This window comes from Perca flavescens, chromosome 8 (genome assembly GCF_004354835.1).
Source record: "Perca flavescens isolate YP-PL-M2 chromosome 8, PFLA_1.0, whole genome shotgun sequence".
Lineage (NCBI taxonomy): Eukaryota > Metazoa > Chordata > Actinopteri > Perciformes > Percidae > Perca > Perca flavescens.
This window is the reverse complement of record NC_041338.1, coordinates 14413803-14426013: the sequence shown is the minus strand read 5'-3', so window position 1 is coordinate 14426013 and position 12211 is coordinate 14413803. Positions and strand designations below refer to the sequence as shown.

Genomic DNA, 12211 nt, shown 5'->3' with positions numbered 1-12211 from the left:
CATATATATGAGACAGTGCAGGTGCTTGCTGTAGAGCAGGTGCAACATTAAGGTCGTCTCCGCGCTCAATCAGTATTCCTATGATGCCATGAGCACAAGTACTATACTTTCCTCTCTCTAAATGCTTGAGTCTCCATGCCAGCTAATAGCCAGCAGTGCTTAAATGATTCAATTATAGATACTGAGTGATCCCATAGTGAAATAACCGGTCATTCTCGACTAGGTTTCCTTCATTGTCTTCCAACTATAATCGGTCTTTGGAGGTTTTCTGTTAAGTCATGTGTATAGAAAACAAATGGGAGCATTTGCAGTGTGTTAAAAGCACAAGAACCAAAGGGAAAGAAGGAAAGAAAAAGGGGAGAATGTTATGAAAAGAAAGAAGGGCCTAAAATTAAGAAGGCACATACAAACAATCGCACACAGAGAAGGAAGAACACACATCAACGCCCACGTGTCTGTGGAGGACTGGGTGTAAATGTCATTTCCAGCAGTTTGTGAAATGAAAGCTGCTCCTTCGAAATGCCAGCTGTGGCATCCCAGATAACCTTAGAATCCTCTTCTGCCACCCCTCCTCACTCGAAGGTCAGTAGCAGCCATTTTTAATTTAAAATCATTACACCTGAAGTTAAAAATATTCAGTTTTGGAAACTCTTCTACAGAAGCACATGCAGAAATTGTTTATATGACATTTGCTTTTTGCCTTATGGTTTTTTATTTAACCTTTTGATCGTATTCTAGCCATGCTGACGAGATCCAGCCAGTGCTCATTGGTTTCCAGTATCTTTCAAACAGTATCCCTTCTAATCTTCGACTTACTGTCAATCACGTCCCAGTCTCAGCTGCTCAAAAGGTTCTGAAATACTTAACGTCAAACACGGCATCAGACTTAGCTCTGTATGCAACTCAGCACAGTTCAGTTTATAGAAGTTTAGCAAATGCCAATCTCCCTTGTGTTGTCTATACAGCCCGAGGCTCCAGCAGCTGTGTCAGAAAGCGGAGGTAGTGTTGACAGGGTTATCTGGGTTCCTCATCACACTACTTCACTGTCACTCATCAAGCTGTTGTGACAGCACCTAGCAGGCACTGCCAAACTATCACTTCACAGGTATGAGGTGGAGACAACGAGTTAGACAGACATTAAGAGACACTTTCAATTTGACACAGGCACTATTTTAAAAGTGAGGTTGTAGGTGCCATCAAAAAGAAGTAGCTTATCGCTACTTCTTGCTTTGATTTAGTGTAGTTTGAGTGTTTTAAAGATTGAATTTGTATTTGCGCTTGATAAAAAATGTAGACGATTAATTGATTATCAAAATAATCAATCTAATCATTTATTACTAATCCCAAATAAGCAAGTCACTGTGGCTATAAATAGTTGTTTTGACGGTTGTTACTTCATTTCATTTGATGGTGTGTTCATAAATCCTCACATGGATTGGTTTCTGTGACATGGAGAAACAAAGGATGGAAGAAACGGTTTTGCAAGAGCAGAAAGAAATAAGCTGAAGTTGGAGAGAGATAGATTGAGACAGCAATAGGTATAAATGCTCTCCATCCTCAAATTTTAATCAGTTAACTTCAGAATTAGAATGCAGGCACAACTTCTTTACACGCACGCACACACACACACACACACACACACACACACACACACACACACACACACACACACACACACACACACACACACACACACACACACACACACACACACACACACACACACACACACACACACACACACACACACACACAAACTAAATAGTGTGAGTCATTACCTCCAGGTGGTCATAGCCAGGTGGTGTGGATGGATAGCAGATCTCTTGAACAGGTGTACTGATCCTACTTTCCTGTCCATCCCATTTATTTAAATTGCCACCTAGGATGGACTTTCACACAGCATGGCAACAAAGAGGCCACACCCCTCTGGTGGAGCATCATTTCTATCACTTTTTAAACAGCATGTGTCTCCACTGCACTACAGCTTATGCACACTACTAAAAGCCCTTACCCTCTCCTACTTCTTCCCATTTTACAGCTTCAAATTCCCTTCCCAAATGTAAATGCAAGTATGGCGATTTAGGCAGAAGGCCAAAAAAAGCAAGAATGAGAGAATGGCTGATGGGGAATGTGGCATAGTTTAGATGAGGGTAGCACACCTAGTTGCAGTCATCCATGTTGCAGAATAACCACAGAGGGACTGCCAACTGGAGGGTGATTGCATATACTAGGTGTGTGTGTGTGTGTGTGTGTGTGTGTGTGTGTGTGTGTGTGTGTTCCTGGTTTCAGGAGCCTTTGATTGCATCAGGTGGAGACCTCCGAGTGTTTCGAGTGAACCCCTCAACAACAATGTGTCTCATTCCCTGACAATATGATTCAACGCTGCAGCAGCCATTAGTCACTGTTCACTCAGCTCTACGACAGTCGGCTGTACAGCTCCAATGAACCGAGACGTATAAATAACCACAGTCCAAAGCATGAAAAAAGGAAAGAAAAAAACAAAGAACCTCGCTAAAGTGGGAGTGTTTGTTGTGTTTCATTCTGCTCTCCTCTGTTCAATCACATTTCTGAAGACTGCTCTCTCTCTTTGCTTATGTTCTGCTCCGCACCATTCAACTCAACATAATAACTAGGTACAGTAGCACATAAACTGTGGAAAGCTGTTTTAAATTGAAGCTTTTTGGTAGAATGGAGTCTGTAAATAAGCTCAAATGGCCCTAAACTTATTCTTCAATAAGACATTGCACGAGACAATCCTGCTGCCAAGGTCTAGCTGTAAACTTGCATGTAATGACTAATAATTTTCACTGTGGCTTTCCATCTACAAAATTGAGTGTAATATTCTAGAAACACCTAATTAATTTCGTTCATTTTTTTATTTTATCAAAATAGATCAAATACATCTAATAACTGATGAATATTATTGCTGCACACATTTTTTTTTTCTTCTGAAAATGTTATCTTGTTCTTTTCTGCACTGCTAATTTGCTAATTTCAATTCCATCCCATCTAATTTGAAGAATACCTTTTGTATGAATGCGGCGGCAATTAATCCCACTGCACACACAATTTGCCAAGCTCAGGAGCACATCAGCTTTGCTATAAACGGGTCGGGTGTAATGGTGTGTGAGGGATTGATGTCGCGCAGTGCGGCAGAGGGAACATGTGGAAGATGACAAATAAACTGCCTTTGCTGTGGGATGTTTCAATAAAGTCATCAGATGCAGAGATAAATTTCAAATGTCACGGTATTCAACAAACACATGCACATTAATGCACAGAGGCATGCATTTGCTAGCATGCAAAAACAAAAAAACATATGTGCGCATGTTGTCTCACACAAGCCCACACAGAAACATTAAACTACATTTTGCCTAATTACCTTAACCTAGACTTTCAGGTTTTTTTATGACAATCTTCCCCTTAAGCATGCGATAGCTATGGAATAAAAACAGATCTGACTTTAGTAATTAGCTCCTTCCACCCAAACAATCCCACAATCTGCTCAACCGTTTAATCTCTGGTACACAATATTTCATGACCTGACAGTGGAATCACAAATCACTTTACACATCAGGGTAGAAAATATTAAAAAGATTTTGAGAGAAGGTAGCGACCAACAATTGTTGTGTGTAGTAGGGTGATAAATATCACTGTTGTATCAGATCTCAGTGGGGTAGAGAGCGCACAGTGGAGGCATGTTCTCTGCAACAGCTCTCCTTGAATGTTTCCTTGTATTACTGCCCAAACTGTAGAAAACTATGCTGCAGTTTCTAAACAGATGCAAAGTACATCCATAAAGCACACGCACACACGCGCACACACACACACAGTCCTGCATTCAAATGTTTACTTGAGTACAACAGTATTAGCATCAAAATATACTTAAAGTATATTATTTTATTGGATTATGATTATTGAATCATTGTTGTGTACAGCTGCTAAAGGTGGGGCTAATTTTAGTTACTTTATATGCTGCCTGGTAGCTTGTGAATTGAGGATCAACAAAGTCTTGTCTTAACCTATGACAATACTTCAGAATAATTTATTTGTTGATTATTCTTTGTGTTATTAATCTGTATCTGCAAAGTAACTATTGACTAAAGTTATCAAATAAATGTAGAGGAGTAAAACGCACAATATTTGCGGCTGTAGTGTTTGGAGCAGAGGTATAAAGTATGAGTACTTCACAATTGTACTTGAGTAAATGTACATCATTACTTTCCAATACAAATTCCTCAGCTGAACAACCTTTTTAATGTTCCTGCCATATTCTGCCTCCACGCTCCGTTACTCTGTTGTTGTCTTGCTATTGTCGGAGCACACAAGGTGCTTGTCAGACAGGAGGAGAAAATAGAAAAAAACTCAGCTGCCTCCTCCTCTCTCTTCTTCTTTTAGAAGTGTTTTCAACACTTCACTAGTTCATCTTTTGTCATCTCTCTGTGCTCCCTGGTAGTCTGATGTGCCTTCTGTGCTAACCAGGCCCAGTTAATCCAACACACAGACAAACACAAATACTTGCCAACAGGTCCTGGCCAGCGTTCAGTCCCTTATGGCATTAATGGATTTTCATTCATTATATTAAGTGTGTGTGTGTGTGTGTGTGTGTGTGTGTGTGTGTGTGTGTGTGTGTGTGTTCGTGCGTGCGCGCCAGTGTGTAGCTTTGAAAGGGAGGCAGAATGTTCAATGTATGCATGGTTTTTAAAGCGCATTGAATATTTTCTTGTGGTTTAATGCATCTTAATAATCCCTCTCAGGATGATACATAAACCGTTATGAGGAGACCTTGACACATGATGAGACATCGGAGCAATACAGTGAGTCAGACTGAATTAACAGCAATGTCAAATTATTACGGTACTCAAATGAAAGAATATAAAGTATGCCATCAGACACATTTACTGAAGGTCTTCCGTCTCCTTTTTGTTGTCATAGTTTGAACCTGTGGTCTTTCTTGCATCATGCTGGGCACCGCTATATTCATGTAACGTGACTACATAAATGGCTGTATTGCACATTACATGAATGTGTATCAGTGGGCATGATTACAATGCCATTTTCATTTTAAAATATAGCAGTGGGTAAAACTCCACATGGAACATGATATTAGGATTTAATTTGATACAGCACTTTTTATTTTTGCATAATACTGTGAAGTTGTATCATCTATTTAGTTTATTTAGAACTCAAAGCTTCTGTAAAAAGAAAACCTGTAGCACACATTAGACAAATGTCCTGTGGGATGTAAAGGATCAGGGCCTTGGATCTGTGTGAGTGAGTGCGTATTTGAGTAAAATGTACTAAAACTAACATCAACTGGGGTTTCAAAGTTGGCACTTAAATCGCTCTAATATTCCACAAATTTACCTCATATATATTACTCTATATTACTATATTACTCCTTAGTTCAGTCAGGATCGTGAAGTCATTAGCGCCACTCAGATCATTAGCTGATTTTCCAGAGCGCCAACTGCACACCTACACTCACTGTCGCCATTTACCCGCCTGCTTCACATATCCATTAATACTGCTGCTGCTATTGCTGCAGTGCAACCCAATTCATGAGCAATTAAACTAGTAAACCATATTACAGTTTCTATGAAACATCAGGCATTTGAATGTATATTTCATCATCTGGTATGTTATCACGTGTGCACTCTTGTCCCGCTTTGGGTTTTTACTTTTGCCCTGCCGATATGAGATGGCTTTCTGATTGGGTTGGACTCAATAGTACCACTTATCGACTTTAGGCAGAATTGTATCATGATGATATATTCTCCAGTGTCTGAGACACTCATATTACTCTCCCTCTCATTCTCACTGTGCTGGATTATATAACTAATATATAGGTTTGATATATATCATTTTATTATGCCATACTGTACACAGTTTTTATAGTGGATTTGACAATCTACTTCATTCTGTCCTGTTATCTTGCTGCAATAAAGCATATATTATATTCATACCTTAATACGTTAGTGATTTCTATCTATCTATCTATCTATCTATCTATCTAGATAGATATCTAGATAGATAGATAAATATATCCATCTATCCATCTATCCATCCATCCACCCATCCATTATATTTATGTCACATCTCTATATTAATACAGACAAACATTAATTAGGGTTGGGAGTCGTTTTGATTTTAACAATTCTGATTCCGATTTTTCCTTGCGATTACGGTTCTTATCGGTTCCGGATTCAGATTCTTTGATTCAATGGTGATTTGCAGTTTTACCGGGCTTCTTCAATGTAAAATAAAGTCACACTTTAGAGCACCGTTTACTGTACTCCATGGCTGCAACACAACAAGCACCTGGAAGTATGGTGGCCACTACAGAAACCAAAAGTTGCACCTGTTAAATTTTAGTTTAGTTTTTAGTTGGATTCTAAACCAAATTTTCCGATTCCAATAAACAAACGGTTCTCGATGCCCAATCCTACAATTAATAATATCATCAGTCTGGTTTATACTGTTAACATAGACTTGCTGACTCTGCTGCTGTTGTATTATATCACATTACTGTCACTTTAAACATACCACTGTCACTTTGCCTTGCATTTTTTTGTCTCCATGCTCTGTATAGTTTTATTTTTTTATTTTTATTATTTTTATATACCACTTTTCTATTCATCTGTTCTGTACTATTTCTGTCATTGTGCTGCTGCAACAAGCGATTTTCCCTGTTGGGGATCAATAAAGGTTAATCTTATCTTGTATTATCAAATGATGTTAGTGTTCTACAAATTAATTATTGTGAAGAAGTTACAATTCCAACAAAATCTTTCTTTGAGGCTTTTACACAAAAAAACAAAACAGTCTGGTGTTATATAGTGCATGACAGCGGACAGCTCATTGCCTGCATATCGATATTATAGTTGAATCCTTATTAGGGGCCAGACAACTCTGCTGCCTGACGCTCTTGTATTAGGGGATAGTATTATTCTTCTTCCTAACAGCAAATCTGCCTTTCCATGCACGAAAAATCCTCAAACTTTGCACATAGGTTCAGGCATATGCTTAACTTCCTAAACTGGCTCAGTGTCCTGATTGTGGCGCTACAGCAACCGTCTGAAATCAAGTGAAAATTCATAACAAATCAGTCACATGCTAGCACTTTAGCAACTTTCACCAAAATGTAGGCGCAATTGAGCAGAAACGTTCAAATGCTTTGAGCTTGCAGGGATTTTTAAGTGCATCACTCTAAAAAAACTGAAAAACTTAAATTAAACCTATCTCCGCTTACAGATTTTGCTTAATGGACACCAAAACTACTCCACCGCATCTTCAGACTGTTCTCCACAAACGATCCAGCCAGATTTTTGATTTATCAAAAATTGAGCCCACAGTGCATCAACAGGTTTTACTGCAAACAGTACTGTAAACAACTACTGTATATTCTTCCTAAATACATCTCCAATATTCATAAAAATAAATAACAACATGTTGATCTCATGACAGAAGTAGTGTGGTAAATTTATCTCAAAAACTGAATTTTTGACAATATTTTTTATTCTATCCTCGTGTAAACTATTGCAGTCAATGGAAATATAGCATCTTAGAACATCAGTTGTGTCAATTATGGAGCAATCAATCTTTGTAAAAAATAAAACGACAGACCTCTCTGTTGTTTAGATGAAGACACATTCACAGAATGTTGTTTTGATAACTGAATCTTTGACCCTAGTTTGAAATCTGCCTTTACATGCACCCTGTGTGATTGCCTCAGTCACAGTGTAAATTCTGAAACCATCTTTGGTTTCTCACTTGCTAGGGTGATGCAGAATAAACATGCTAATGCCTACTCAGGCATTCCTCTTCCTCTACTCGCAGCCCCTACTCACAGCTGCTCAATTAATATTACCATACAGATCTAAACCATAGGACTAAGCCCCAGAAAGCAGTTTTGACCAGTTGTACTTGACTTGTCAGTCAACCATGATAAGAATGTTTCAGACTGACATTGTATCCATCACCCACAGCTCTCAACTTTTGAAAACATTTTATCTTTTTCTTTATTGTGTGTTCATCATCCAACTCTGTTTAAAAGTGCTAAAATATTCTGACCCTTCACTACAACCACCAATGGCTGTGTGTGTGTGTGTGTGCAAGTGTGTGTGCAAGTGTGTGTGTGAATAATTTAAGCCAGCACTCCACATCTTCATCTAAACAGGCAAATGCGGGAACCTCAAAGGAATAGAAGCACCACTATTTTGCTGCATAATCATATCAACTTAACAATGAGCAAACTGACTGCAGATCAGTGCTAATATTAAAGGGGGCTTTTATGCGAGCAGCCCCCAGCAATTAGGGAGATATGTTAAATCTGAGAGGAGGGTAATACATTCTCATCTTACATTCAGAGAGAGAGAGGCCTTTCAATGGTTATGACCCTCCACCTGCTGAGAGCACTCTAGACATGTTAATTCACACATAGAGAAAAGTACACACATGCACAGAGAAGAGACACACAAGTGTCCAGTGAACACTTGAGCCATCAATTTCCTCCTGCATGTGAGCAGTAAAAGCCCTCTGAAGCAATTATGTTATAAAAGAGGCTATAGACTGACATGAATTGACTCTACACAGAGCATGATCGGTACAAACTGCTACTTAACAGGTAGAGAGACACTTTACAGGACCAGTCCTATGAGAAACTCCACTGGTGGTGTGTATTTGTCAAGCTCACTGTTACTGTAGATGTTTGCAGGGCTTTGTACCGGCTTGAGAGTGAATTAACTGTGCCATTAAGAAATGTGTGTGGTTGTCACAGGTACTTACTGCACAGACTTGGAGGACTGGGACCTGAACTTGCTGAACTCGCCTGGAGCAGTCCACTCTGTACCCAGCTGCAACACACAAGACAGGAGGCACAGATCAGAGCGAGTGTGAGAGAAAGAGAGCGAGAGCAGTGGAAAAAGGCAGCATGAGACATTTTGAAGCACATCATGAGACAAGTGAAGAGCATTCGTCCTGAAAAATCCATCTTAAAAATCAACTGTGTGAGATAAAAACACCACCTTATATGATTTTTAGGCACTGATGATGACTATTTTGGAAGAGTCCTATGTGTAAATAGGTTGGATTACAAAAAGTGGTTGTCAGCTCATTTTGAATCCAGAAGACGGATAGGTCGTTTGAAAAGGACGTTGCAAGATCTTGATCGCTTACCTGGTTATATGATAGCACAACAAGAGTAATTGGTAATTGGTAAAATAAGATAATATGCCCAGGAAGAGTCAATCGGGAGGCTAGTTCTGATAGGCAAAGTGAGCAAACAGATGAGAGCTATGGCTATGAACAGACAGAAAATCAGAAAGAGCCATTCCCTGCCAATACAGAGTCTAAGAAGCCGGCTCATCGGGACTCTTGGGGCTCTTGTTTCAGCCCTGCGGACGAATCAGTGCCCATTCATTTCCTCAGCAAGCCAACGCGACTAATTAGGGCCCCTGCTGCTGATGATCCATTATGAAAGAATAAGGCTAAGATCACAGTGGGCATGCCTTTAATTGTTTGTGCTGGCCACACTTCTGGGTTTGGAACTGGTCAGAAAACATTGCAGGCGCATGGTGTTAACACATCACAAGAGCCTTTCAACTTGTAAATAGCAGCGGACCCTCACTGTGGACACCACAATGTTTTCACGGAGTGCAACGCACACAGTAACGCACACACATATGAAATAGCAATTATACAATGGCACCTCTGAACTGGTTTGCTGGCATGAGAAGAGAGCCAGTATGGGAAGAAAACCTCAGAAAAGGCAGTAATGTCTGTTCAAAACCAACCAGGCCCCTGGCAGTGCTAAAGCCTCTGAGAGTCTCTGTGAAGCAGTTGGCTGGAGAGGAGGAGGACACAATGTGCACTACTATGTCTTCACTCTGAAGCCCACAGCACGCTGCTGCCATAGTACATTTCCACACAAACAGTCTCTTTATGTATTCCTCCTCCGGCACAGCAAGAATGGTAGAAGTTAAATCTCTGGGAGAGAATATTTAAATGAAAAAAGTGAGTTAAGGTAGTAGATTAAGCTCACTCAGCTAAACTCAATTTACTAAGTTTACATTTAAGATGAAAACCTTCCTTTTAAATAATTGTGGAAAATTGGACAGCATGTTTCCCTCAAAAATGACGTGACGCTTAAATGGTTTTAGGTAGGTTTTAAATTAGCGCTGACGGCTGGTCATTTCATAGTAAATGGTCTGTGGACAATAGTGCGCATCAGATGGTCTGTGAACCATCTGACATCAGACCGTGTTGATGAGCACTCCACTGATTTAGCATTGCACCTGTAACATTGTATATAGTTGATATAGGACATTAAAATGTGATATATTAGTAATGTAGCCTCGAGCCGCTAGCCTCAAGCACAAGTTAGAAGGTCTGGTAACCTCACTTCTTTCTCCACACCCCCAGATTGGTGTTATTGGTACATCAGCGTATACACTTGCGTTTGTTAGCCCAACTGCCCATTGCACTAGTCAGTCCCTCTCTTAAATGTCATGTGTGTTGGCTGGTATTGTATGTTAGTTGAAAACAATAACTAGGCTTAGTTTTAAAGCTGCTATGCTAAAGTCTGGCTTGTGAGTACGGCAGCATTTGGTTTTTGGACACCAGTCAGTCAGCAAAACAATTATATCTGCTTACCAGCACTGCAACCTGTTAATAAGTAGTTATCAGTCACAATCCTCCCAGTGCTTTCTTCTGTATCGTCTATGCTTGTTTGGGGGAAATAATACCGTTACTCATTTAACTCCAAGACTGCTTTCAGTTTTCATTCGGTTTTGTTCAGCTCGTCCTGACTGAGACAGGAAGGCTGAAGAAAGTTGTGCAGTAGAATCTCATTTAAGCTAGTATCTTCCTCAAAATAATTACCATCAAAATAAACTGTGTCACTGCAAAGTGCTGTTGGTTTCTGGAGAAGCAGCCAATCTTCAGTGAAAGTTGAATAACTTTGACAAATCATAGCTGAATGGAGTACGAACCTTAGAAGAACTTTAAAATCTTTCAAAGCAGAAAAAAAAAAAGATGCAACCTAAAACTTTGCACTGAATATAAAGGGGAAACGTGCGAGACAATCTATAGTTACTGTACTTACATGTTTATATTCTCCTTGTGAGTGAATTGTTTTCTCTGGAAAGAGCTATTGTTCAGGGGTCTCATTTATAAAACTGTGTGTAGGATCCTTACTATAAGTGTACATACGCCCAAAAGCCCAAAATGGCGTACAAAAAAAAAAGAGTCAGATTTATAAAAACGTGTGTACGCACACCTGAAAGCAATGTTCCCTTTATAAATCAGAGCTTACCTACAAGCGTGCGTACGTGGATCAGCTTTTTATCCCGCCCTGTACACGCCCATTTTTAACCATAAATAGTCAATGCAAAGCACCTTGTGAATGCTGATCAGTATGTTAATGACCCGGCAGTTGTTCTTTTGTTACACCGAATCATGCCGAATCATGACGACTGGCGGAGAAAAAGCAAAAAACCTCTCAGACGCATGGGAATTGCTGCCAGGGTGGGGAAACCAGATCTATAGACTACCTTTATTAATAATATCTTCCAAAACGGCAGGTATTACGGCAATCGGGGACAGCTTCGATATACCAGACCTACTTTATATGATAAGATTTAACAGAACTATAAAATATATCCAAATAAGCCTTAGTGATAAAGGTGAAGATTATATATAATATTTATAATAAAAAAACCACTTAGCCGTCTGACATTTCCCTCTGGAAACAGCCGGATGGCCCCAGAATGGCGAGGACCTGTATTCGGACCCGGATGGCACGGTTCCGGGCGTGTTGCCCTCTCTACTGGACACAATTCAATACATAGATCGAAGAGCTCAGCTTTAGGGAATTTAAATTTATCGTCATGGTTCCTGAAGTTTCTCTCCTGATTCTTCCATTGGGGGTTAGTCCCCCTGCAGGGCCAGCAGTGCCATCATGCAGCATTACGCACGTGGGTCATCGCAGTATAAATATGTTTACAAAAATTTGAGTGATTGTAGACACCTCGCCAAAATCACAGCATCAACTAGTGGTATCCCCCACCCCCCCGAGATACAATTTGAAGACGAAAGTCTAATAGGCAAACACACTTTTCTTCATGCAGGTTTTGTTATGAACAGCATTAAAGTTCAGACCGATAACGAGGATATTAAGTGTAACGATTGCGCGAGAGCGTAATGGCTGTAT

The 12211-nt window shown here is 39.8% G+C and overlaps 1 protein-coding gene across 4 annotated transcripts in view; it reads right to left on the bottom strand.

Moving 5' to 3' along the window:
- Nucleotides 1-12211, bottom strand: part of b4galnt4a (beta-1,4-N-acetyl-galactosaminyl transferase 4a) — a 147973-nt gene that overhangs the window by 29590 nt on the left and 106172 nt on the right. For all 4 annotated transcript variants that reach the window (XM_028584462.1, XM_028584464.1, XM_028584465.1 and 1 more), the window contains one exon: nt 8788-8855. In XM_028584462.1, the coding sequence (XP_028440263.1) occupies nt 8788-8855 (68 nt within the window). The remainder of the gene's footprint in view (nt 1-8787; nt 8856-12211) is intronic.